Consider the following 26,318-nt stretch of genomic DNA (forward strand, 5'->3'; position numbering starts at 1 on the left):
TTGTGAGTTATGCTTTTTGTCGTACTCAATAGTCAACAACACACATTGATCAATGAATGAAAATACAACAACGATTTTTTCCCTAATTCTTAAAACCACACTATTAAAAATAAGGCAATTATGATTAATGGAAACCACCAACGTATTTTTCACATCTTTTTTTGTTTTATATACTTCTACTGCGTTATTATGATTTATAGTTTTTCGAGTTTTGGGTAATAGAATCTTTTCTTTTTCTTTCTCCTAAAAATGTATTTCAGATGATAAATGTGTTTCGAGTTTTGGGTAATACATATATTTTATAAAAGCATTGACGTATGAATGTGTTAAAAATGTCAGATTAGAAGTCTTTAATAAGAGAAGGACATATATACTATATTAAACTTCTTTTTTGTAAGTACCGGAAAAATATCAAATCCTAGAAAAGGCAAGTAAATCGGATACATTTTGAAGCAGCTTCCTAAAGGGAGGAAACCGGGTTTTCCACGGTTTAGCGAAAAACCGGCCCGAACGAAGTAGTATCTGATTTGAAATTACTAGAAGAAAGCGGTAAATCGGATACAATCTGAAGCAGCTTTCTTAAGGGTACTCAACAGCAACGGGTTTAGCAAAAACCGGCCCGAACCTCTTCAAACGAGTACTCAAGAGCAACGGGTGCTTCATCCATTCTCTTCTCCACCGCAGGAGTGAACGGCGTTGTTGCCTCCATCATTGCGACTGAAGCTGCCGGAGTTGTTGGTACAACTCTTTCGTTTTCTTCATTGGTTTTAGGTGTCAAGATTCTCTCCTCTAAAGATGATGGTTTTGTTGTGTAAGCATCCCTGTGATCTTCTGGGGAATTCAAGATATTGGAAGTGACAGGTGAAAGAGGCTTCCTAAGCATTGGAGATCTCCCTTTGTTCGTCACAGTTTTGCCTGAAACTGAGACGTTCTTTGATCTGAGACGACCTGGAAGCTCTGAGTTTCTCCTCCCTACACATTTGACACAAATTCTCTATAGTCAATCTCTTTCTAAGTCTCAGTAAACCAAAATCTTGTCTTATTATTATGTACCTGAAGGAGTTGGAAGAGTTGAATCTCTCCTACTAGTGGCGTTCTGGTCATAGTAGCTGCTCCTTTTGCCATTGAATGTTGCCTTCTCAGGCTTCAAGCTTTGATTAAGCATGGCACCACCAAGTGAGAGTTTTCTGTTCATGGCAGCATTCACTGGCGTTCTCAGTGGTTTCTTTCCGCTTTTATTTGGGCTTGGTTTAGACCCGTAGAGGGCTTCTTGTTCTGTTATGAGTTGTCCATGGAGTTTCTTCAGATCCTGAGATGAAAGCAACAATGTCAAAATTGCTAATGATGTTTGTCTCAAATGCTAAGAGTTCGTTCCTGGTAATAACCAGTGTTCCTTACTCTTTGTCTCTGTTTTTCATGCTCTTTTTCTCCCCATAGAGTCTTGTACTGATCAAGCATCGATAAAACTCGGACCTGAACAATCAAAGGAACATGCTTTTGTGAATGAAAATGCTGACTTGTTAAGTGAGTAGCACAGAGTCATTAATCAGTAAAAAAACACTTACACCATCATATAAGAATTCATTTCCTCTTTCAGCCTCCCAGGCAGTGACTTTGGCAGTCAAAGCCTCCACCATCCCTGCATCAACAGCCGCAGAGGTATTCAGTTTCTAGGGTAACTAAAAGCTAAAGTTATGGATTGAGGGTTTTTGTTATACAATCTAAAGAGCAAGAATGTTGTTACCAGGAAGTTTATTGACAAGTACACGGGCTTTTTCAGCACGCTTTAATGTAAGATGAGCTCCTCTTCCAGCGTTGTACCGGTTATCATCCTGACAAGCCAACAATGTGAGGACTAGAGAAAGATTGAAGCAGGCATATAGATTGATATTAATTTTCTAACCCGATTGTACTCTTCAAGCCAAGACTCTTCTTCACATGCTGACATCCATTTCTCCACTTTTTCAAGAATCTCCTTCCTGCTTGAAGCTTCCTCTTTGACCTTTGCAATCTCGGAATCAATTTGCTCTAACAACTGCTCAGGATCCTTGACACCTAAAAGATGAGGGGAAGCATGCTATTATTAGCATTTGCATATTATCTACCAGTATAATGAGTTAGATGTACAAATAAGCCTAATAATGGTTTACCAGATTCTATAGCTTCAACTGAAAAGTTTTCTGATTTGAGAACTTCGGTAGCCATGTGCATCTTCCTTGATATTTCCTCAAGCTCAAGCTTTTTTCTTAGTATCACCTCTTTGATCTTAGTTATTTTAAGCTTGCTAAGCCTAGTGACTTCATCATCAACCTGTAATATAAACCCACATTATAAAATAGTCTGTTATAAACGGATAGAGGAGAAAACACAGCAAGGTTTGGTCCTGTGCACTCACGCGTTTAATGGAAGCAACAGATAGTATGTTGTCCTCAGTTATTTCAGGCTCAGACAAAGCGATGCTGCAGGTGACATTGTGAAATATCTTTTGCTCTTCCGCAGGCGTGTCCAGCAGATTCCAGAGCTCCAACAGGGAGACCGCAAGATCTTGAACCTGAAAAGTAAGTAAAAAGAGTCAGAAACCATAAGCACGCAGAAAAAATTGCAATCCATTACAAAAAGACCTAAACCTCAGACTACTAACCTTCTGCATTCGCTGTAACTTGACCTCTCGTAAATTCACAATCATCATATCCAACTTATCAAGAGTACTTCTGTTCACATCTCTGGTGTTAGAATCAACCAGAGATGAATGTATCCCTCTTAGCATGTCCTTGAAATCTTCACCAAGCACCGAGCACAACGAGTTAAGCGTTTTCAGCAAACGTTCTACCTCTTCCAATCTCTTACTCTACAATTTGAAAAGAATCAAAGTTAACATATTGGAAAAACAGGTGCACAGAATCTTCTAAGTCCTATATCATGAGATCTAACAGCAAAACTAACCTTTTCATTCTGGAGTTCAGCCAATTGCCTACGCAATTCCTCCAACTTCTGAAGTGAAAGATCAGTCTCTTCTGCAGCAAACTTCTTCAGATAATCTGTTGGATTTCCAAGTTGAGATGACAACTTCAGTAACTGATCAATGACTTCACGAAACCGATTCATTCTCTCAGCTTTCTTTTTGCGTAGTCCCTCTAATTGAACATTAACATTCTCAAGCTCTTCCTTCAAGTTTTCTCCCAATCTGCTGTTAAACTGTAAGACCAAGAAAAACGAAAAAAAAAAAACACATCAGTACTTGCCATAACTCAAGCAGACAAAAACCAAAAAAGTTAACAAAATCTATTAAAAAACACTTGCATGAATCTCTTGTCCACCCATAGAAGAACCAATGGCTGCAATTTCAGATCTTCCAAGGGCGATTTCTTTAAGCAAATTGGCTTTACAACGACTAGCCTCTTCAACTTTACGCTTATAAACCGAGAGACACTCCTTCTCGATATCAGCCAAAGCAGTATCTTTCTCATCCTCAGTCTCTCCCATTTCATTCCATATTTCCTGATACCCAAATTGGTAAAATTCTAAATTAAAACCAAGAACAAAAATAAACGTAATCTTGAAACAGAAAGATTAAAAAAAAAAACCTGCAATTGACGAAGTAACAATCCACATGTAGTCTCGATTCGCGAAAACTGCTCTGTTGAATTCCGCATCATGATGATTAGAACACGCTAAATCCTTCTCTCGAAACCCTAAATACAAAAAAAAAAATCCCCAATTATGAACAATTGAAACATCACCGATAAATTATTCGGATTCTCGATTACACAAAAACCTAACTATCCGGAAACGAAATCTCTGTTTCCTCCGCGGAATCAAAATTACACAAAATCGCGATGATTCATAGAGAGAAGTTCAAGATCTGTAAACATCTACGAGAGAGAAGAGGGAGAAGAGAGAAAAAAAAAGAATCTACCTGGATCAAAGATGAGGAGCGCCCAAGAAGTTTGTGAAGAGATGATCAAGGAAGGAGAGAGCGAAATTAGGGTTTATAAGTGTTGGGAGTAAGGAGAACAAAAGAAGAGAGTAACGGATGTAAAGTTAAAATTTGAACAAGGAGCGGGAGGAGGGTCCGTTACGATCCGGGGCTCACGATTTTGGTTGACGTGGAATGATCTTAGCCGTTGTTTTGAACTTATCTTCCCTTTTCCCCTTTTTTCCTTTTTTTTTTAACGGATCAGATTTCGTGAGCGAGTAATAAAGGCCTTGATTTTTTTTGAAATAGGAACTGTTCGGATTTTTTTGAAATAAAATTGGCTCCATTATTGATCCTAAATGAAATTAAAAATGGCAATCAAGATATTTGTTTTGTTAACAAAAAAAATGGTAACCAGATTAAACAATTAAAAATATAAATATTTTGTTAGAGATATCAGATATGTACCTCATATTCCACGACTGAATTGACGTCTGTGACATATCTGGTTTTTTGAAATTTACTTTGTTGAAGTCAATGAGTATTTTTCTCTAGTTTACATGTAAACGACTTTAAGCCGGTGATAATGATAAAGGACTTCGAAGGATAGACTCAAAAATGACACTACTTTTTTCAACTATCGAAAGAGAGAGTCTACCGTGATTTAACATTGGTACTTTTCCTAATATCCGACTTCCGACATTAACCAACAAAGAAAAATACATAAACATCCTTCAACGGATTAGTATTTCATTGTTAATTTCCACTCTACTCTATATGGTAGGTACGTATGTTCATTGTTTAAGATTTACAGAAGCATTACAACATAACAAATTACAGATGGAGTTTGAATAAAACAAATTTAAACCTTATTAGATGGAGCCATGTAGGTAGTGTGGATTTATACATATGTTACTAATTTGACTAATTGTATGCGCTTGTGTAATTAATCGTTCTAACTCCTTAATTAAAGCTAAACCCTTTATTATATATATAGTCACTACTTGTTTTGTGAACTTTTTACATTGTCAACAAAAACGTTATAGTCACTACAATACTTAGTAACACTTACTTACGTTATAATTAATATATCAAAGTATGCACAAATACATCGTATGTACGTGACTACAAAAAACACTCGAGAATACAACTTAATTATCATAAATTTAAATGATCAAATCAATCAATTTACTTATTGTGTACGACCAAAAACATAATTTTTTTATGAAAACAGATCTTGTAGAAAATAAATGGAGAGAATATACAACTTTTTCATGTTAGTACATTAGGGTAAATTAGTTGGATCAAGTATATATAAACGAATGACATTTTAGTAGATTTTCAACGGTTGTGAAATTTGAAGAGTTTTTTCTCTTTTACTTAAGCTAGACTTTATTCAACGTGTGACTGTGACACTGACACATCATATAAAAATTCAATCACTTTGTTCTATTTGAACACATTCGAACAAACACTTTGTTTTTAAAATCGTCGACTAGACGTTTATGTGGCCAAAACCACCCCAACGCATTGTTTCGGTCATAGTAGTTAATGTAAATCATTATTATTAATCACCACAACCAGTTTGTCCAAAAAAAAAAAAAAAATCACCACAAACACAATATAATCGTACAAACTAAATTGTTTATGAAATTATGATTATTGGAATTTGGAAGTGGATAAAAGGAAGAGCTTAATAAAAAAAAGAGGACGAAAAAAAAAAAAACCAAACAAAACCGTATGTGACTATTTGGAGAGAGAGACAATAAAATAATGCCCCTCGGACTTATCAGTATTGTCAGAACGAGCCTGAAAATAAAATTAATTAAAATTTAAAACAAAACCACACACTGAAAATTACTGAAAAATCCTTTTATTTTTTTTGCTCTCTCTCTCTTCTTGCTTCATCGTCGCGTCGTCTTCTTCACCATCTCCTCTCTCTCTCTCTCTGTCTGTCTGCGCTAGCTACTTCTTCGTCTTCCAGATGGATTCTCACAAAACCGAAGAAGGTCAATTCCATAATCATAATATCGATCTTGATTCGACGGCGGACTTAATCGTTCAATCACCACCATCCACTCTCAACCACAACCACAATTCCGAAGTCGATCCCGATTTTTCTCTCCCGGAATTCGTACTCTTCCGTTCTTCTCCATCCGGAGATTCTCCAGATCAATCCTCCGACGAACACGACGATGCGTCTCATCCCTACGCCGGAACCCCCAAATTTGATGCTTCTTCAAATTCTAGGGTTTCCAGTGACGGAAGAGATGAGTTTTTCATCAGCCCAGAGCCACACATCTCAAATCAGTTCTACACTTTCAACGCTGAATCTCACGCTCTCATGATCCTCTGTCTCCGTGAGGGACGTCTAGCTACTCCCACTGAGATCCGTATCGCCACGCCTAGGTCTGTACTCAAGTCATGGCGCTGCGTTTGGAAGGACCGAAACGAGGAAACAGCTTACCTCACCGCATGGAAACGGATCCAGGATAAGCTCACTTCCCGCCTTGATCCAGCCACTGGTAACGAGTTTCTCTGCTTCAAGAATAATACTCAGCTGTTCGTCTCTCACGTCAACCAGTGGCAAGATATAGTCATGGGCTATCACGCTGATGGTGATTTGAAACACCTAGGACTTAAAGAGACCATTGAAAGGATTAAACAAGTTTGGACTGTTGGTGCTAAGCTCTATGGCATTCCCGAGAGCTTTATTAGGGTTTGTGTAGCCGCGTGCCCTGTTTGTAATGCTGAATCTGGTTCTGCTTCGAGGAACAAACGGCGTCGATTTGAGTATACAGAGTCTTTTGATGTGCCTGCCAAGGAAGTTCCCGATAGGTTGCAGCAGTTGGCTGCGAAGTACAAGGTTGTGCTGTGCATTAGGCAGAAGTATATTAGGTATAAGCCATTTATGGCAGAGGTGAAGGATTATGCTTGTCATAGAGCTGGAGAGCCTAGCTCAGTTAAGAAGGCTAGGATTTTGAAGAGGGAGCCTTATCAGTCGAAGAAATGCGGTTGTGGTTTTAGGATTAGAGCTATTGTGCCCATTGCTAACTACAGTGAAAGGACCAAGACTTTTGTATACCAGGAAGAAGGGACAGCTGTTTTTAAGCTATACGCTGTCCATTCAGGACATGAGCCAGGGGCAACGGATGGAAATGCGAGAATCATGCATCGGGTTGTTGGTCATAAGGATTTATTGATGGATCAAGAAACTGTCTACGGAGTGCGGGAAGACTTGGAAACTGATGGGGTCGGTGGCGATATGCGTTTAGCTGTCTTGCATCAGGTGCAGGAACTAAGGAGTGAACTCGGCACTCTAGAAGGAAAGCTTGGAACGTTTTCAGAAGAGATGTTGGGTTCAGTGTCCAGCGAGTTGTTTGAGATGCTCAACAAGATCAGGAATTTCGGCGATGAGAGTGTTAAGGGAACAACGGGCTTGCTTCCAGAGAAGACAGACTCAGATGAAATACTTGTTGGAGGTAATGATCTGGCACATTGGAGTGACCATCATCACGAGCATTTATATGGAGATGGGAAGGATGCAGAACTTATTGAAGATGATGAGGACAGTTTTGGGAGGAACCTTGATGATGTTGCTCCTTGGGAAGAGATAAGGCCACCGTCGGGTTGTGGAAGTCCAAAAGATATCTTGTCTGAGACATGCAAGCCTGACAAATGGTTGAAATGCAATGACTTTAATGAGAAGAGCATGCTGAATAGCGAAGAATCTAAACTAACAAAAGCGATGATACACGATGGAGGTAGTATAGAAACAGATGTAGGTTTAGCTGGTATACAAGTCGATGATAGCTTCTATCAAGAAAACTCCAAGTGGTATGATCCTCCTTGTGGTTTGGATTCAAACACAGACGGTGAAGACAATGGATTCAGACACGGCGGGGAGATTTTGTAGAAACGCGGTAAGGAACCAAGTTCTAACTCTCTTATCTCACACATCTCGTTATACATATCTTTCCCCACTTCATAACTGGGAATCAGGTTGTATATTTTATATGTTCTATACTTCTATTAAAAAGGTTTCAAGGATTTTTTGTTTTTGCTGGTTGTTGTAGGAGTGTCCTTCTTGTGTGGTTTATGTAAAGTGAAACCCAGATTGTTTCTCTGCATATATTGTTAATTTTATTCAACTAAGATTCTCACTTTTTTTACTATTGTAAAGTGATCATCTTTTGCCCCCAAATCATTTGAATATTGAAGTATCGTTTGGTTTCAGAGATGACTTGGAACAATCTTGTTCTTGATAATGTAGTATTTGAACAGTTACATACTTAATTATGCGTTTCGAGCGAGACTCAGTAGTAGTTTGTCCAAGATTTTAAATTAATTAGCTTTTCTAGGCTTAACTTTGAGAATTTGATGATTGTAATATACAAATGCGTATGGTTTTGTACCATTTTGGATATAAAAAGCACGTACACTAGACCGGGAACACGCTGCGAATTCCCCGGCGATCACCAGCTAAGAAATGTAGTGATGTAAATGACGAAATTAGTGTTATTCTATTGAATTTACAAAGTGGCTCTCTTCAAGTCCAGTGTCAACTGAAGGGTATTTTGGTCATATAATTATGAAACTTTCATTTTCGATAGCAGAAGAAAAATCAAACAGCGACGACGCGATCTGAAGTTTTCGTCTCATCAAACCTCTCAGCCCTGTACCCTGCAGTTTCCTTTTTTTGCAGCGGTTTTGAGTCAGACTCGCTGACCCAACTCGGATCGGACTCAGAGCTCCGACGCAATTCGGTGAAGAGAGAGGCTGTTTCGTCTCTGTTGCTCTATTGTATCTAGATCTGTGAGTCGCCTGAGCTCGTTGTGAAAATTGGGAATGGCTTCCTCGGAAGCTGATTCCCGGTTGAGTCGAGTCGTAACTCCAGCTTTAGAGAAGATCGTCAAGAACGCGTCGTGGCGGAAACACTCGAAGCTCGCTAACGAATGCAAAGCTGTTATCGAGCGGCTAAGTTCGCCGCAGAAACCACCTCCTCCGTCGTCCTCTGCCGCTGCTGACTCCGAGTCTGATTCCTCTGTTCCCGGTCCACTTAACGACGGTGGCTCGATCGAGTACTCTCTCGCCGATTCTGAATTCATTTTCAGCCCTCTGATCAGTGCCTGTGGCACAGGCCTCGCCAAGATCGTGGAACCAGCTATTGACTGCATTCAGAAACTTATCGCGCATGGCTACATTCGTGGTGAATCGGACCCGTCCGGTGGAGCGGAGTCCCTTCTCCTTTTTAAATTGATCGAGTCCGTTTGTAAATGCCATGATTTGGGAGATGAATCCATTGAATTGCCTGTGTTGAAGACTCTGTTATCTGCTATTAATTCCATCTCGTTGAGGATCCATGGCAAATGCTTGCTCCTAGTTGTACGTACTTGCTACGACATTTACTTGGGAAGCAAAAACGTGGTGAATCAGACGACTGCTAAGGCTTCGCTGATCCAGATACTGGTGATTGTTTTCCGGAGAATGGAGGCGGACTCGTCAACGGTTCCGATTCAGCCGATCGTAGTGGCTGAGCTCATGGAGCCGATTGAAAAATCAGATGCGGATGGGACAATGACGCAGTTTGTTCAGGGTTTCATTACCAAAATCGTGCAAGATATAGACGGAGTGTTGAACCCGACAATGTCAGGATCAGGCTCAGGATCAGGATCAGTAGGTCAAGATGGGGTGTATCGGACTACCACGGTGGAGACTACGAATCCTACGGATTTGTTGGACTCCACTGATAAGGACATGTTGGACGCAAAGTATTGGGAGATCAGTATGTACAAGTCGGCTCTAGAGGGGAGGAAGGGGGAGCTAGCAGATGGAGACGCTGAGAGAGATGATGATTTAGAAGTTCAGATAGAGAATAAGCTGAGGAGAGATGCCTGCCTGGTTTTCAGGGCGCTTTGTAAGCTCTCCATGAAGGCGCCGCCAAAGGAGTCTTCAACAGATCCACAGTCGATGAGAGGGAAGATTCTGGCTCTCGAGTTGTTAAAGATCTTGTTGGAGAATGCTGGAGCTGTCTTTAGGACAAGCGAGAAGTACGTTAAATACCTCTTTAGCTCTTATTTTCTTTTGAGAATGTAAGGGTGAATTAGATTTTTCATTCTTCTGATGAATTTCCATCTCTGCTGAACAGGTTTTTAGGTGATATCAAACAGTTTTTGTGTTTGTCGTTGTTGAAGAACAGTGCTTCTACTCTTATGATTATCTTCCAGCTTTCTTGCTCTATTTTCATCAGTCTGGTTGCAAGATTCCGGGCTGGATTAAAGGCCGAAATTGGAGTTTTCTTTCCAATGATTGTTCTTAGAGTCGTGGAGAATGTAGCTCAACCTAATTTTCAACAGAAGATGATTGTTCTTCGGTTTCTTGACAAGCTTTGTCTGGATTCACAAATCCTAGTTGATATATTCTTGAACTATGATTGTGATGTCAATTCATCAAATATTTTTGAGAGGTATATTATGGTATCCCTTGATGCTTCGCTGTTCAGAGTATGAGTTTCTTTGAGGTGGAAGTTCTTTGTGTAATTTATGTTCCTTCTGTATGATCATGTTTAGGATGGTCAATGCTCTCCTTAAAACGGCTCAAGGGGTTCCCCCTGGTACAGCTACAACATTGATGCCACCTCAGGAGGCTGCTATGAAACTTGAAGCCATGAAATGCTTAGTAGCCATATTGAAATCAATGGGAGATTGGTTGAACAAGCAGTTGCGACTGCCAGTGTCTAATTCATTGAATAAATCTGAAGCACTTGAGATCGATCTGGGACCTGGAAGTCCCCAGTTGGCAAATGGAAATGCTGATGAGTCTGCTGATGGGTCAGATACCTATTCTGAATCTTCAGGAAGTACATCTGATGCTCAAGCTATCGAGCAGCGCCGGGCTTACAAACTCGAACTTCAGGTAAGAACGTAAAGATGTTTGGGTATTATGCAGATTATTGAAATAAGTGACATTTTATAATTGTTCTGTGGTCGTTAATGCTAATTTAAATGTTTGTCCCAGGAAGGTATTTCTCTTTTTAATCGGAAGCCAACAAAAGGTATTGAGTTTCTCATCAACGTGGGCAAGGTGGGTGAAACTCCTGAAGATATAGCAGCTTTTCTCAAAGATGCGTCAGGGTTAAATAAAACTTTGATAGGTGACTATCTTGGAGAAAGAGAAGAGTTACCTCTCAAGGTGATGCATGCATATGTGGATTCTTTTGATTTTCAAGGCATGGAATTTGATGAGGCAATTAGAACCTTTCTTGAAGGTTTTAGGCTGCCTGGAGAAGCACAAAAGATTGACCGAATCATGGAAAAGTTTGCTGAACGTTACTGCAAGTGTAATCCTAAGGTGTTTACTAGCGCAGACACAGCTTATGTTCTTGCATATTCTGTGATCATGCTCAATACTGATGCGCACAACCCCATGGTGAAGATCAAGGTTTGTTTCATTCATTGTCTTGGTAAATACAGTCATTGTGAAGTTTGAGGTAGAATGTTGATGACGTTCTTTGTGCACTTTTTTTTTCCTTTTTGGAACATATACAGATGTCTGCCGATGACTTTATCAGAAACAATCGTGGGATAGACGACGATAAAGATTTACCCGCGGACTACATGAGATCGCTGTATGAAAGAATAACAAAGAATGAGATAAAAATGAAAGAAGATGATTTACCTTTGCAACAGAAACAATACTCAAACAGAATGCTTGGTTTGGATGCTATATTAAACATAGTGATTCGTAAGCAGTGGGGAGATTCATATGCGGAAACAAGTGATGATTTGATGAAACATATGCAAGAGCAATTTAAGGAAAAAGCTCGCAAATCTGAGTAAGATCACTCACACTTCCTTGCATCAAATGTTGTTAACAACCATTTTTCTGTAACATATAGTATTCATTCAACTCAGAACTACTCTCCTGAACTGTTCCATCTTTTAGGCATCTTTCAGCTGATGCAGTATTTAAATTGAATTGAGTTTGCAGGTCAACTTACTATGCTGCCACAGATGTGGTTGTTCTCAAATTTATGATTGAGGCTTGTTGGGCTCCTATGCTTGCTGCATTCAGTGTGCCGCTAGACCAGAGTGATGATTTGATAGTGATCAACTTATGTCTTGAAGGCTTCCACCATGCAATTCATGCCACTTCTTTGATGTCAATGAAGACCCATAGAGATGCATTTGTGACTTCACTAGCGAAGTTCACTTCACTTCACTCTCCAGCTGATATCAAGCAGAAAAATATTGAAGCCATTAAGGTTGGTGTTTTACATCTTTAAGGTTTATGTGATTGTTGTTTATAATAGTCTTCTTCCCTCGCTGCACCAAAGAACATGCTATGTCTCTTGAGTATACTTTCCCCATCTTAGCTCGTTCGCAGTCTATTCCTTGCATCACTTTTATGTCGATAGTTTTTCCTTCCTGATCTCGCTGTTGCCTTTTCCCCAGTAGAATTTGTCTGAATCCCAGATCAATATTGGTTGTTTTTCAGGCGATTCTCAGACTTGCTGATGAAGAGGGCAACTATTTGCAAGATGCTTGGGAGCATATACTTACTTGTGTTTCCCGTTTTGAGCAACTACATCTCTTGGGAGAAGGTGCTCCTCCAGATGCCACTTTTTTTGCTTCCAATCAAAATGAGTCGGAGAAATCAAAGCAACCCAAACAATATATACTTCCTGTTCTGAAAAGGAAGGGTCCTGGGAAAAGTCAATATGCAGCTACAGGTGTCTTGAGGGGTTCATACGATAGCATGAGTCTTGGCGGAAAAGGTTCTAAGAACGTGAGACGAGAACAGATGAGCAGTATAGTTTCAAACTTGAACTTGTTGGAGCAGGTTGGTGAAATGAATCAAATATTTTCACAGAGTCAGAAACTAAACAGTGAAGCTATAATAGACTTTGTTAAAGCTCTCTGCAAAGTTTCTATGGATGAGTTGCGGTCTCCGTCTAATCCACGAGTTTTTAGCCTCACGAAGATTGTTGAGATAGCGTAAGAATCTCCTAGTTTCTTTCCTCTCTTATACTGTATATAAGAGACGTATTCTGTTCTTAGCAATTTTTCTGTTTGACAATTTTCTGTTTGTAATTGGTGACAGGCATTATAACATGAATCGCATAAGGCTTGTTTGGTCAAGCATCTGGCAAGTGCTATCGGGCTTCTTTGTGACCATTGGATGCTCAGAGAATCTTTCAATTGCAATTTTTGCAATGGATTCTCTGCGCCAGTTGTCAATGAAATTCCTCGAACGGGAGGAGTTGGCTAATTACAACTTCCAGAATGAATTTATGACACCATTTGTCATTGTTATGCGTAGAAGTAATGATGTTGAGATCAGAGAACTTATCATCCGATGTGTTTCTCAAATGGTATTGTCGCGTGTAAATAATGTTAAGTCAGGATGGAAAAGCATGTTCCTGGTAGGCATTTATTGTACTTCTCTTGTAACCGCATTTATTCAAGAAGGTTTTTGGGTTACTCATGTGTCCTCACAATGTATTTTCTTTCTTTGCAGGTGTTTACCACAGCGGCATATGACGACCACAAAAATATTGTGTTTTTGTCCTTTGAGATTATTGAGAAGATTATCCGAGAATACTTCCCATACATCACTGAGACAGAAACTACCACTTTTACAGATTGTGTGAATTGCCTAGTTGCATTCACCAATAATAGATTTAGCAAGGATATCAGTCTCAGTTCCATAGCTTTCCTCCGGTATTGTGCAACAAAGCTTGCAGAAGGAGATCTTAAATCGCCATCAACAAACAAAGACAAGGAAACTTCTGGAAAGATTACTCAGTCATCTCACCACACTGGAAAAAGTGGGAAACAAGAGAACGGAGAGATTGTAAACAACAATAATCATCTCTACTTTTGGTTTCCCTTACTATCAGGTATAACATTAAATTAATTAGTCTCTACACCAGGCATTTTTTAACTACCTTTTTTGGCTCTTATTGAAGATTATATTTATGTGTTTCACCTTCCTATGTATAATGTTCAGGCTTATCAGAGCTTAGTTTCGATCCAAGACCAGAAATCAGGAAAAGCGCACTACAGATTATGTTTGATACCTTACGCAACCATGGCCATTTATTTTCTCTACCGTTATGGGAAAAAGTATTCGAGTCTGTGTTATTTCCTATATTCGACTACGTGCGGCATTCTATTGATCCTTCTGGCGAAGACGAATCTGCTGATCAAGGAAGTTATGGTGGTGATGTGGATGAGCTGGATCATGATGCATGGCTCTACGAGACATGTACATTAGCACTACAGCTTGTAGTGGATCTCTTTGTCAAATTCTACGCTACAGTGAATCCACTTCTAAAGAATGTACTAAAGCTTCTTGTGAGTTTCATAAAGAGACCTCACCAGAGCCTTGCAGGGATTGGTATTGCTGCGTTTGTTCGTCTGATGAGCGATGCCGATGGCTTGTTCTCTGAAGAAAAGTGGTTAGAGGTGGTGTCATCTTTAAAAGAAGCGGCGAAAACAACTTGCCCAGATTTTTCTTATTTCCTCAGTGAAGAATATGTAGAGAGAAGCCAGAGAAATGCTCTCAACATTCAGAATAGTAATGCTGAGTCTGCTCCTCCAATTGGCGGAGATGCTAATGAAGAGAGCCAGAGAACAGCAACCCGTCTTTATGTCGCTATCTCTGATGCTAAGTGCCGAGCCGCTGTTCAGCTTTTGTTGATTCAGGTTGGCTCCTCTCACCTCTTTACGTTAACATACTATAATAACGTTTTCCTTCAAATGTACCCACAACTTTTATAATTCTCATAGAAATTTCTTTGTAAATTGTTAACTCAAACCCAAACAGAAGGATAAACTCCTTTTACGTTTGGTATTTCCAGTTACAATTTACAAAAAAGTTATGCAAGTTTTGTTGTTGTTGATGTTGTTTATTTCTATGTTTTTCAGGCTGTGATGGAGATTTACAACATGTATAGACCTCAGCTTTCTGCGAAAAACACATTAGTCCTCTTCGATGCATTGCACAGTGTAGCTTTACATGCTCACGGAATAAACAGTAACACAATCCTCCGTTCAAGACTGCAAGAGCTAGGACCAATGACACAGATGCAAGATCCTCCACTACTTCGTCTTGAAAACGAGTCTTACCAAATCTGCCTCACATTTTTACAGAATCTCGTTACAGCTGAAACCAAAGGAGCAGAAGAGAAAGAGGAAATCGAGTCACTTCTAGTCAACATCTGTCAAGAAATTCTCAACTTCTACATCGAGACTTCTTCTTCTGCGAAAAAACAACAATCAGACTCATCACGGGCCAGCGAATACCGATGGAGAATACCTTTGGGATCAGGAAAACGAAGGGAACTAGCAGCAAGAGCGCCTCTTATAGTTGCAACACTTCATGCAATATGTACATTGGAAGAGGCATCATTTGAGAAGAACCTGACATGTCTATTCCCACTTCTGGCTAGCTTGATTAGCTGCGAACACGGCTCTCACGAGGTTCAGATTGCTCTCGCGGATATGCTTGGCTTATCCGTTGGCCCGATTTTACTCCAATGGTGCTAACTTTTGCTCTCTTTTCTTTTTGGCTTTCATCTTTCACTTTGGCGCGATGTGAATGCTTGCTTGCTTGCTTGCTTGCCTGCCTTTATAGAGTTCTCTTTTTAATTCCATCGCGGTTCATAGACTTGATGGGTTTAAGTTCTCGTAGCCCCATTATTTGCAACACGACGCCGTATTTATCCTTGTGCGGAGTGATTTTAATGTTGTTAAGTCTAAAGTAGAAAAACGTTGCATGGTAGACATAGACTCGTCACTCGCTCATTCTCAAACGCGAGGTTTCTATTTCGACAAAATTAGTCAAGTCTTCTTAAATTAATAAATTAGTACCATAAACTACAAGTCTTTACTACGATGTACATTAAAGAAGACAAGGTAGACGTACAACGACTAACTTTGTGATTAGGACCGTCATTTATTTAGTGAAGCTGATCATTGTTAAAACACGTTCAGTAACCTTTAGTTGAGCCGATCACGACCATTGTTAAATTGTGTTGCGTTGCATGGGTTTCAGAGCCACATACGCCATCATTAGTTGGCTCCTATCACAAATAAGGACAAAACCTGAACTGGTGGGTCGGATCGGTCGGGTAAGTGGGTGGGTGTGACTTGTGAGCACTGAGCAGATATGGATTGAAGGGATCACGCTCAAACGTCGTAGTTCCCTTAGTCGACCTATGCAACTTCTCTTTTTCTAAAGCGGTCAAACACATTCGCGCGCGCACTCAACACACACAATCCAAATCCAATCACTCTTGAGTCTTCTTGACAAATAACAGACAAATGACAAGTGTCGTCCAAAATGTTCTTGAGGGTGTTGCTAAATTCACGTGGTTATATGAATTTCAAATTTCAAAACAAAATAGTATTAAAATAACAACTTCACGCGTGTGTCAGAGTGCATTGCACGTGTGGACTGACCCCTAGCATTTGCGGTCTCCAACCCCATCTTTTTATTTTTGTCTTCCATAAGTTTTTGGTATTAATTCTTAGATTACTTAGCTAGGGATTGACATTACAATTCTACATGCACATATTTAGAGGTCTGATTACTGACATGATTTACAATGACAATGCCTAAAAGTCTAAAATCAATATACCAGCCCATAAAGAAAAAGAAAAAAAACATTATATTGTACTAATCAAATAGCCTAAAGGGACTAATGTAACTTAGTAGCAGTAGTACTATAAATTAAGAACAGCGGTAAAAGGATGGTAGATTATACGATTACTGAGTAGTTTATCGTTTATATACCCACAAGACACGGTCTGACTCGTTATGTTTTGTAATCTGGCTTCATTAGTGTCGTTCGGGTCCCCCATTCCCGTTTTTCATGTCCCGCACATATGCTCGCTTTTCACTGTTTCATAAAATTTCCCCATCATGGTTAACGCCTTAAGGTTAATTCGTTCCAATAACGCTTCTTCTTGTATTTTTATTTCTTTGTTATATATTCCTTCATATTTTCAGTTTTTTTTAATCCAACTCTTTGTTTTCCCTTTAACATCACACTTCAAAAGACCAAAACTAGTGGAACCATATACCGCACCATTTGGGCACGCTCTTGTGTCATTGACAAAAACATAACCTTAAGCCACAACCTAAACCCTCTCTGAGGCTCTATCCTTCATGTATCACACTACTTCACTTACACTTTTTCGTTGATCTCTTCTCCCCAAGCCCTAACTATATGTAAACATAAATAACTCTTATCTTTAATTCATTTTTTTCCTCTTCACGAATCACCAATCTAACTTATCTGAAAGCCTTATTTTTTCTGTACATTGACCAACTAATATAATGGATGAAGTCTCACGTTCTCACCCACCGCATCTACTGTCAAGAGATCTTCATCTCTATCACCATCAAAACGCTGGACTTAAACGCAACCGAGAAGAAGACCAAGTTGACCCCAAGAACGACCACTCTAACTCCTCCGCCAGAGACCAAGCCACGACTCCCTCGGGAGAAGAGAATACCAAGATAAGAAGGCCACGTGGAAGACCCGCTGGTTCCAAGAACAAACCCAAAGCACCGATCATAGTCACGCGAGACGCCGCAAACTCCCTTCGATGCCACGTCATGGAGATAACCAACGGCTGTGATGTGATGGAAAGCTTAGCCGTCTTCGCTAGACGCCGTCAGCGGGGCGTTTCCGTCTTAACCGGAAACGGCGCCGTTACAAACGTCAACGTTAGACAGCCTGGTGGAGGCGTCGTAAGTTTACACGGACGGTTGGAGATTATTTCTCTCTCGGGCTCGTTTCTTCCTCCACCAGCTGCTCCACCGGCTGCGTCTGGTCTAACGGTTTACTTAGCCGGTGGTCAAGGCCAAGTGGTCGGAGGCAATGTGGTGGGACCGCTTATGACTTCAGGTCCGGTAGTGATTATGGCAGCTTCATTTGGAAACGCAGCTTACGAGAGGCTGCCATTAGAGGAGGAGGAGATGGAACCTCAAAGAGAAATAGATGGAAACGCGGATAGGGCGGTTGGAACGCAAACGCAGAAGCAATTAATAGGGTCGCCGTCGAATTTAATCAACTCTGTTTCGTTGCCAGGTGAAGCTTATTGGGGAACTCAACGACCCTGTTTGTAAGATAATTAATGTATTACAAACTTTCGTCTTCTTCTTCTTTTTGACTTCTTAAATTCCTAAAGAGATTTTAATAGGTTGTGCCGTAGCGTTTTGAATCGGATCAAGAATGTGTGTTGTGCATCCGAGTCGCAATGGTCTGGTTCTCGGATGGATCTTATAAAGGGTTAGTGTTCGGCTTTTGCGTGCGTTGACTAGATCTTATAATGACCTAGTTGCTTTCGAATGTTATTTTTCATGTGTTGTCTTTTGGATAAATTAGTTACAGCTGCTTGTGCTTGATCAAGATTAGGAAGTTGGTACGGAATTAGAATTGTATGAAGTTACTGGTTTACTCAGTCAACCAAGTACTAGTGGCAAATTTGTTTTGCTGAATATTACTTTTGATCTATGCTTAACCTTTTCCCGCAAAGCTGATACATGCTCACGTCAAAACTTTACATCCACATGAAAGCTAGCTAACGTACTTAACTTGGCGACACTAGATTTGGTACCAGTTATTATCTTCTTTTTTCTTTTTCTTTTGATAGTTTTGTTTTCAAATTTTGTCTGTGTTTCACTTTAAAAAAAAAATGAAGGAGCATTCCACGGCTGGTATCATGACAATGGCAAAACTAGGAACAAGGTGATTGCATTGGCAGACAATTTTCTCATGACGTTTTTCTTTTTCTTTTGATACTTGTGCACAAACATTTACATTTGTGTGCATACAGACATAATTAATGGTTACTTTACAGAAGAGTCAAATCTTATTTTGTGTGCTTATAGGATTTTATATTCACGAAAATTTCGACTGGAAAGATGATTATACAGAACAACAAAATTCTGAAATTAGCTGATGAAATAGAATTGTGCAATGAATGAATGACATCACAACTATATGAACGTTATAAAATCTTTTTGTTTTAACGTTAAGAAGATTTTATTTTATCTCACGCGCATGAGACGCGCGGAAATCTCTGGAGGCTTATGGGCCGAATCTCTCAACCCTACTAAAGCCCAATTAAACAAGGGAAGCCCTAAAGCGGCCTCCTTCGTTGTTCATCATCTTCTCTCTACCCGGCGGCTACTACTACTACTAAGTTCTTCTCTCCCGCCGCTTTCTTTTTCACTCCTTTTCCTTACAAACCTATTACTTCTGCCGGAATCTGACGTCACCATTCGCAGTCACCACTTCCGGAGCACAACCGATATTGGCCTCGCTGCAACATCGATTATCGGGATTCGGGAGTGTGCCCACTATTATTTCATCACCGCCTCCAACTGATCTCGCCATCTCTCTGGTCTCGTTGTTCGATTTTGATTCTACTAGGGTTTCCATTGAATCTAGGGTTTGAAAGATGGCAGCTTTGAAAAGTTACGGCTTGATCTCCATTGACTCTGCCCTCCATTTCCCTCGTTTGCATCAACTCGATGGCTACAAGAGGTTGCTCTCTCTCTCTCTCTCTCTTTTATCACCATTAAGAGTTTCTCTTTGCCAAATCTTATTGGGATTGTAGTTTCTTGGGAATTGGATTTGTTTCGATAGCTCTCTAGTGTCATTGAAATCTTTGTATCAAATAATGATCTGGTTTTGAAAGTGTCAAAGCGGAAGGATAGGCTGGATTAATGTAATTTGTGTCTCTGAGACATATTTAGTCTTATGATCTCTTAGTGGCCGAGTTATACATTACTTGCACTCTGTCTTGCCTAAATTTTGTGAATTTTTCCGTTGTTTATTGGCTTATATCACAGAAGGAATGCCAAATGGGTCTCTCCAAAAGCAGCTGTCGTACCTAACTTCCATCTCCCAATGCGTAGTCTCGAGGATAAAAACAGGTTGATTTGAGTTCTTTTTAGTTTCTTCTTTTCCTTGTTATGTTTTACTCTTTGATTCTGTTTCATGCTACAGCTTTCTCTTGTTTTTTTTTTTGTTGCAGGACAAACACAGACGACATAAGGTCCCTTAGAGTGATTACAGCCATCAAGACACCGTATCTACCTGATGGAAGATTCGACCTTGAAGCTTACGATGACTTAGTCAACACGCAGATTGAGAGCGGTGCTGAAGGTGTGATTGTTGGTGGTACAACCGGTGAAGGCCAATTGATGAGCTGGGATGAACACATAATGCTTATAGGCCATACTGTAAACTGTTTTGGCGGAAGGATCAAAGTCATTGGAAACACCGGAAGCAACTCGACTAGGGAAGCTATACATGCTACTGAGCAAGGATTCGCTGTGGGAATGCACGCAGCACTGCACATAAACCCTTACTATGGGAAAACATCCATTGAAGGCATGACTGCACATTTTCAAACCGTTCTTCATATGGGACCGACGATTATTTACAATGTGCCAGGTCGAACGTGTCAAGATATACCTCCACAGGTTATATTTAAACTCTCTCGGAACCCCAATATGGCTGGAGTTAAGGAATGTGTTGGTAATAACCGAGTTGAAGAGTATACTGAGAATGGAATTGTTGTGTGGAGTGGTAATGATGACCAGTGTCATGACTCTAGATGGGATCACGGGGCGACTGGAGTTATATCGGTTACAAGCAATCTAGTTCCGGGTTTGATGAGGAAGTTAATGTTTGAAGGTAGAAACTCAGGGTTGAACGCAAAGCTTCTGCCTTTAGTGGATTGGGTATTCCAAGAACCGAATCCGATTGGTGTTAACACTGCTTTGGCTCAGTTAGGTGTTGCCAGGCCAGTTTTTCGATTACCTTATGTGCCATTGCCTCTGTCCAAAAGGATTGAGTTTGTAAAACTGGTCAAGGAAATCGGGAGGGAGCATTTTGTAGGAGAGAGAGATGTTCAGGTGCTTAATGATGATGACTTCATCTTAATCGGTCGATATTAGACCGTTTTCCTTGAAAAATTTGGCTCTGTTTATACTTCTCGTTGTTGGTTATTTGGCTGATGAGACACTCACACATGGATCACAGAGTTGTTCTACTGGTTGTAATGATTCTCATGGGTTTTGCTTACACTCTCTCTCTCTCTCTCTCTCTCATCTTTGGATGATTGTGTTTTGTCTTTGCGTGTTTGGATCCGTTATATTGATGGCATAATAAAGTTGTGTGAGTTTGGTCCTCAAGATTGCTATCACGGATCGGTAACATCGATCGTCATGTGATTAAAATTAAACGCATATAAAATGATCATGGATACACGTTAATTTATACCAAAACTTATCATTAGTTTGATCTTTTTATTGTTCCCACTAAAGGTGGGAATCGTCTGGAAGAAGACGAGAAGAAACGTAATCAAAGAAGCATGATTTACGAAGATCGTAAGAGGAAGGAGGTGGAAACAGGGGAAAGTGTAGGATGATGAAGCAGAGCGAACAGAGCGTTGTTTTCTTGGTGGAGAAGAAGAGCTTTCTTTTTTAAAGCCTCATTCTTCTGTATGATGCTTTGATTCTCTACGATAAGCTTCAAGTTTCTCATCTCAATCTCCTTATTTGCCTCTCTCAGTAATCTTCTCCTTCTGCCTCCAAAGAAAAGAAAAAACAGAGTAGAGGTGTTAAAAATTCAGAACGCTAAAACAGAGTCAAATGTGTGTGAAGAAGCTTGATAAATACGGAAGATGAAACTGAACCTGGTGAGATTAAGGACACGAATATGGATTTCTTTCTTAGATTTACGTCTGTTGTGGTACGAAGCTGATCTCATCGTTAATGTTTGAGTGTCCGGGAATGGTGGCTCTGAGGATTTAAGACACATCTTGTGGTTTTATTCCGCACAAGAACTGAGTAAGCACAATGGAAGAGTAAGCATTATATAGATCATGATCTACAAAACTGTTGCGTCTTTTGAGAAACAGAGAGAGAGATGAAAAAAGATAAGGCTTTTGAAGGTAATGATGGCAAAAGGAAACTCATGATTATAGAGGGGCCAGGTATGCATGAGTTCAGGACGAAGATGATGAAGAAGAAGACCAAAACAGAATCTTCTCTCTCTCTCTCGGAGTCTCAGTTTCTTGTTATTGATTGAATACTTACTGTACTAATAGAGGAACTAAGTAGGTATAGTTGAGAGGTACATATACCAAATCGAGCATAACAAATAAGAAATCATACTTTAATTGTAATTTGCTATAGAAAGTTATATTTGCTACTATTTGATCATACAAAGTTATATACCTCCATAGCACCTTTGGTTTAGAAAAAAGGCTCAAAGAAAATTCCATTAACTTACTACCAAACCCATTTCAAAGGTCGAAGTCTTGGATTCGCGGTTTGGCATCTCGTGTTCAAACCTGGTTTCCTTAACCTTAGTCCCGAAGAGACTTATATATTTTGTTCCTATGTAAAATCTAAGCATGTGATATGAATAGTGAAAAAATATAATTGATCGAAGGACTAGGACCACTAGAAAAACTCTTACTCATTTCTTGTGTTGATATTTTATTGAGATGCAACCAAGTGTAGAAAGACAAACAAAGAAAGAAAATAATAAGCGAAGGTGAAGAAACTAAATACTACTAAAGACTAAATTGCAAACTGTAGGAGCTAGTCAACATCCAGAATTATTATCATCATGCTTCAAAATGATCAAAGTAGTTATGATTCCATACCTATATTTGTTACTATTTATAGCCCATTCCTTAGAGTAGGGCATATTCTCTACCACAAACAAAGAGATGGAGATGAGAAACTTGAAGCCAGAGAATACTAAAATAAAAAAGCACAGAAAAAGGATCATAAATGGCAAAAGATTTACCATAGACTGGGAAATTTCTGGAGTGGTCCAGTCCATATAAAAACCACCACGCCCCTTCTTTACTGCAAGATGGTACCATATGTGAATCCCTAGCTAGCGTAGCACTCTCATGCATAGCGCGTATGATAAGTAACGATTCAAAATTTTAATAATTTTGCTTACATAGTCAAACCCCAAAAACAGTAATTAAAGATGTTATCAGAAGGACACGATACAATCTTTTGGAAGCAGCTAGACGTTTAGATAAAAATTCAGCATGAATAGGTTCATTATGCAACATAATCATCTTTCGTCTTCTTATGTATCAGTATCACCATTCACCAACGTCGACACTAGTGTGTTCTCTAATTCTCTCGGACCAAAGAGAAAAGGCGGGGACTTTTTTGAAGCCGTAAGCTTCTAAAATGAGTGTCGTCGTCTTATCAAATTAAAACGACAGGCTGTGTCGGTGATGTGGGATTGATGGATTCATAGCCCATTGGGCTTTTGAGAAAAATAAAATAATTGGGCTACCTTATAGCAACTTTCGCGTGTCTGATCAGATTTATAATATTTATTTATGAAATACTAACACTAATTTTTGAGAAATTTTTTTTTTTTTTGGTAAAAGGTCAAGATAATTTTTGAGAAATTTAATAAGAGTTCAATGTACAGTGTTAAATTTTGTTTCAATTATTTGTTTTTTTTCACGAAAATTATGAAGGAACGTGGACCCGAGGAGGCTATTCGCTTTCTCTCACACGTGGGAGAAAGTTCAAGTTCCGACGAACCACTGCATTGTGCAATTGTAACACGAGAATCCACGCAAAAAAAGTTACGACGTTGTTTAAGCGTTAATTAGAACAAATTATAAAGGCCAAGAAGACAAAAAAAAAACAAAACACCAAAACTAGTTAATTAGAAGATCTCAGGTTTCAACAGTACTACAAACTAAAACACCAAAACAAAAGACAAAACAATCATCCAAAGTCTAAATTAAATACTAAAAAATATTAAACTTAAACCCTTACAACTAGTACTCTAATCCCAGTCTTAACAAACAGAATCACAAAAAAATAAATAAGAGAACACGTCGAAAAGTAAAAAAGAAGAGAGTGGCACTCTCCGTAATTACGCGAACTTGTAAAGGGTTTTTATAACAAGAGAGATGTGGCGGCAACCAATGCGGTGAACAACAACGCAGCAGGAGCCTTCACGTGAAACGCCGCGTTTTTCGCATTACTCTCCTCTGAACTTGTCGGCGAGTCTGACGGAGCTTCTTCCGGCGAAGATTCATCCACCGGAGGTGCCGGCGGAGAAGCTGCGGTCGGAGAAGGTGCTTCCACTGGAGACGGTGACTTAGCCGGAGACGGTGTCGGTGCACTCACCGGTTCCGGTGCCGGCGCCGGAGATGGAGATTTTCCGAAAAGCTCAGTGGGGAGAAGCACATTATCCACCGTGAATATCACGACAGGTGTCTCATCGACGACCGTGTCGGCGAGTCTCGACGGACCAACGCCGGTGTGAAGGATAACCTCGTCGCCGGAAGTTGACGTCGTTAAATCGTATTTACCGGCGCCGTTAGTGGCTAACGTGGAGATAGCGTCTTTGTTAGTCTTTAATGAACCTTTAGGTTTGTACTCAGCGAGGGCGTGATACTCTAGGAGCGAGACCACCTCAGCTTGCGTGAGCTTCGTCAGATCTGGTACACCTTTCGCTTTAAAAGCTTCATCGGACGGTGCAAAAACAGTCAAGCCTTTTTCAACGGTGGATACGTATGTTTTGAGTACACCACTCGAAACGAGCAAACCCGCGAAGGTTTTACAACCGGCTTTCTCGAGAAGTCCGGTGATGTTGCTGAGTCCGCCGGAAGAAGGAGAAGGTGCGGTTAAGATTCCGGGAGCGATGATCGGAGCGTTGATTTCGAGGACGGAGATGTTGTAAGGGATTTGTTTAACGGACTTGGTGTAGGATGAGTCGAGCTTGGAACCAGGAGCGGCGGAGCCGAATCCTACTTTGCCTCCTTTGAGATCGGTGACGTTGACGAACCCTAGGTTTCCGGGAGCGTGTCCGGTGGTTTGGTAAAGCGTGGTGGTGAGAGTTGTGCCTTTAGAGAGCTGGTGGAGTTTCAAAGGATCGTAGTAGTCGAGGAGGACGAGGAGGCTGAGAGCGTTTTTGACGACGGAGAGTGGGTGTTTTCCGGCGAGGGAAGACATCGCGGCATTGTTGAGGACGAGGACGGTGATGGTAGTGCGGCTGTTGATTTCGTCGTCGAGTTTCGTTTGGGAAAGGTAGCTGTTGAATGATGAATAGTCCGGTGTATCGGAGAGGATTTGAGTGATGTTATGGCCGGAGACGGTGGAAGCGACGGCGAGGAGAGATAGAGCGAGTGCGAGGAGAGGCAAAGCTCGTGATGCCGCCATTGGAAGTTGGACGGTTGAGTTGAACTGTGGAGTAGAGACTAGAGAGGAAGTGAGAAGACAATGAGAGAGATGAAAGAAGAAAGGGTTTATTAAAGAAGAGGTTAACTAATATGTTAACCATGGTTATACATATTTGAAAGGTTTTAACTATGGTTAATTTGAGAACACGTGCTTGCTTTTTGCTAAAAGAGCCTGAAATTACGAAAAGGGCTTTGGTCTTCTTTTCCAAAAGCAACCGTTATAATTTTACACTATTTTTTGACGTCATTCCCTATGATTTTGGTTATGTGATTTAATTACTATAAGACTAAAGTTAAACATGGTCAACCAGTAAACTACAGCACTAATGTATGATTTATATATTTTAATCCACACTAGAGGCTACAGCAGATTGATTTGAGTTTATTCTTGTTGCTCATTGTCATTACCCATTAGATTTGAAAAGGCATTGAGATCAAAAGGATTCAGATATTTGTGATCTATATATACATTGTATATGGTTAGTGTTATATATACATTGTATATGGTTAGTGTTCTATTAGTATGGGAGTGTATTCAACTTGACATTTTAAGTGATTTTGGTAAATTTTGCAAATCCTTTGTTATTCAATCATGGCTTTTAAAAAGTCTATTAAAATTTACTATTATTGAACTAATAATTTATAAATTTACTTTAAAATCTACTGTTATTGAACTGATGATTTAAAATTTTACTTTACAATCCACTGTTATTCAAAACAGTTTGTGGATTTGGATTTTAGGGGGTGTATTGAAACAATGATTTTAGAGGATTTTATGAGATTTAGAAATTTTGGAATTTTGATAGATTTTAGGGAAGTTGATAAGATTTATGGTAAAATTCTTTCAAATCCCACCTAAAACCATGATATTTGGATTTCTGTATTTTTAAGTAAACAAATCCTCTCAAATCCTCCAGAATCTCTAAAAATCATTAAGGGGGTGGAATTTTGATAGATTTTAGGGATGTTGATATGATTTATGGTAAAATTATTTCAAATCCCACCTAAAACCATGAGATTTGGATTTATGTATGTTTAAGTAAACAAATCCTCTCAAATCCTCCAGAATCTCTAAAAAAGAAAAAATCATTAACGGGGTGGAATTTTGATAGATTTTAGGGAAGTTGATA

At 39.8% G+C, this 26,318-nt stretch overlaps 5 protein-coding genes and 2 pseudogenes across 7 annotated transcripts; 4 read left to right on the forward strand and 3 right to left on the reverse strand.

Annotated features, from left to right (window-relative positions):
* Nucleotides 1–354: 354 nt before the first annotated feature.
* On the reverse strand, nucleotides 355–4,106 carry LOC104788363 (65-kDa microtubule-associated protein 4). The gene is made up of 13 exons (XM_010514113.3): nucleotides 3,917–4,106; nucleotides 3,585–3,692; nucleotides 3,301–3,498; nucleotides 2,944–3,195; nucleotides 2,642–2,848; nucleotides 2,396–2,551; nucleotides 2,151–2,310; nucleotides 1,904–2,055; nucleotides 1,745–1,832; nucleotides 1,566–1,639; nucleotides 1,399–1,473; nucleotides 1,054–1,309; nucleotides 355–972 (listed from the first exon to the last, which is right to left on the reverse strand). Exons 2-13 carry the CDS (start codon nucleotides 3,654–3,656, stop codon nucleotides 605–607), a joined length of 2,058 nt encoding a protein of 685 aa, XP_010512415.2. The 5' UTR covers nucleotides 3,657–3,692; nucleotides 3,917–4,106; the 3' UTR covers nucleotides 355–604.
* A 1,610-nt stretch (nucleotides 4,107–5,716) lies between these two features.
* LOC104788364 (uncharacterized) lies at nucleotides 5,717–8,152 on the forward strand. The gene has a single exon (XM_087451576.1). It carries the CDS (start codon nucleotides 5,901–5,903, stop codon nucleotides 7,830–7,832), a length of 1,932 nt encoding a protein of 643 aa, XP_087307702.1. The 5' UTR covers nucleotides 5,717–5,900; the 3' UTR covers nucleotides 7,833–8,152.
* Nucleotides 8,153–8,289: 137 nt separating this feature from the next.
* LOC104788365 (brefeldin A-inhibited guanine nucleotide-exchange protein 2) lies at nucleotides 8,290–15,691 on the forward strand. Its single transcript, XM_010514116.3, has 11 exons — nucleotides 8,290–9,966; nucleotides 10,065–10,382; nucleotides 10,486–10,831; nucleotides 10,934–11,356; nucleotides 11,464–11,750; nucleotides 11,906–12,179; nucleotides 12,413–12,912; nucleotides 13,019–13,340; nucleotides 13,436–13,817; nucleotides 13,928–14,625; nucleotides 14,848–15,691. The coding sequence occupies exons 1-11, from the start codon at nucleotides 8,765–8,767 to the stop codon at nucleotides 15,466–15,468; spliced, it is 5,373 nt and encodes a 1,790-aa protein (XP_010512418.2). The 5' UTR covers nucleotides 8,290–8,764; the 3' UTR covers nucleotides 15,469–15,691.
* Nucleotides 15,692–17,040: 1,349 nt separating this feature from the next.
* LOC104788369 (AT-hook motif nuclear-localized protein 18 pseudogene) lies at nucleotides 17,041–18,058 on the forward strand (annotated as a pseudogene). The gene has a single exon (XR_015558042.1). The product of XR_015558042.1 is annotated as an AT-hook motif nuclear-localized protein 18 pseudogene (transcript).
* Nucleotides 18,059–18,306: 248 nt separating this feature from the next.
* Nucleotides 18,307–21,139, forward strand: LOC104788368 (4-hydroxy-tetrahydrodipicolinate synthase 1, chloroplastic). Its single transcript, XM_010514118.3, has 3 exons — nucleotides 18,307–19,481; nucleotides 19,790–19,873; nucleotides 19,975–21,139. The coding sequence occupies exons 1-3, from the start codon at nucleotides 19,396–19,398 to the stop codon at nucleotides 20,900–20,902; spliced, it is 1,098 nt and encodes a 365-aa protein (XP_010512420.1). The 5' UTR covers nucleotides 18,307–19,395; the 3' UTR covers nucleotides 20,903–21,139.
* A 2-nt stretch (nucleotides 21,140–21,141) lies between these two features.
* On the reverse strand, nucleotides 21,142–21,915 carry LOC104788370 (protein LITTLE ZIPPER 2-like). Its single transcript, XM_010514121.3, has 2 exons — nucleotides 21,643–21,915; nucleotides 21,142–21,531 (listed from the first exon to the last, which is right to left on the reverse strand). The coding sequence occupies exons 1-2, from the start codon at nucleotides 21,765–21,767 to the stop codon at nucleotides 21,324–21,326; spliced, it is 333 nt and encodes a 110-aa protein (XP_010512423.1). The 5' UTR covers nucleotides 21,768–21,915; the 3' UTR covers nucleotides 21,142–21,323.
* A 1,723-nt stretch (nucleotides 21,916–23,638) lies between these two features.
* On the reverse strand, nucleotides 23,639–25,435 carry LOC104788371 (fasciclin-like arabinogalactan protein 10 pseudogene; annotated as a pseudogene). Its single transcript, XR_015558043.1, has one exon. The product of XR_015558043.1 is annotated as a fasciclin-like arabinogalactan protein 10 pseudogene (transcript).
* Between the last annotated feature and the right edge of the window lie 883 nt (nucleotides 25,436–26,318).

Source organism: Camelina sativa, chromosome 5 (genome assembly GCF_030686135.1).
Source record: "Camelina sativa cultivar CO46 ecotype springtype chromosome 5, ASM3068613v1".
Classification (NCBI taxonomy): Eukaryota; Viridiplantae; Streptophyta; class Magnoliopsida; order Brassicales; family Brassicaceae; genus Camelina; species Camelina sativa.

Excerpts from the sequence above, each read along its gene's own strand:
- LOC104788363 (XM_010514113.3), bottom strand. The coding sequence starts at position 3,656 with ATGATGCGGAATTCAACAGAGCAGTTTTCGCGAATCGAGACTACATGT. Across the intron at positions 3,196-3,300 it reads TGGGTGGACAAGAGATTCAT|TTTAACAGCAGATTGGGAGA; the intron begins GCAAGTGTTTTT and ends TTGGTCTTACAG. Across the intron at positions 2,552-2,641 it reads AGTTACAGCGAATGCAGAAG|GTTCAAGATCTTGCGGTCTC; the intron begins GTTAGTAGTCTG and ends CTTACTTTTCAG.
- LOC104788364 (XM_087451576.1), top strand. The coding sequence starts at position 5,901 with ATGGATTCTCACAAAACCGAAGAAGGTCAATTCCATAATCATAATATC.
- LOC104788365 (XM_010514116.3), top strand. The coding sequence starts at position 8,765 with ATGGCTTCCTCGGAAGCTGATTCCCGGTTGAGTCGAGTCGTAACTCCA. Across the intron at positions 12,180-12,412 it reads AAAATATTGAAGCCATTAAG|GCGATTCTCAGACTTGCTGA; the intron begins GTTGGTGTTTTA and ends GTTGTTTTTCAG. Across the intron at positions 12,913-13,018 it reads ACGAAGATTGTTGAGATAGC|GCATTATAACATGAATCGCA; the intron begins GTAAGAATCTCC and ends AATTGGTGACAG.
- LOC104788368 (XM_010514118.3), top strand. The coding sequence starts at position 19,396 with ATGGCAGCTTTGAAAAGTTACGGCTTGATCTCCATTGACTCTGCCCTC. Across the intron at positions 19,482-19,789 it reads CAACTCGATGGCTACAAGAG|AAGGAATGCCAAATGGGTCT; the intron begins GTTGCTCTCTCT and ends CTTATATCACAG. Across the intron at positions 19,874-19,974 it reads AGTCTCGAGGATAAAAACAG|GACAAACACAGACGACATAA; the intron begins GTTGATTTGAGT and ends TTTTTGTTGCAG.
- LOC104788370 (XM_010514121.3), bottom strand. The coding sequence starts at position 21,767 with ATGTGTCTTAAATCCTCAGAGCCACCATTCCCGGACACTCAAACATTA. Across the intron at positions 21,532-21,642 it reads CGTGTCCTTAATCTCACCAG|AAGGAGAAGATTACTGAGAG; the intron begins GTTCAGTTTCAT and ends CTTTGGAGGCAG.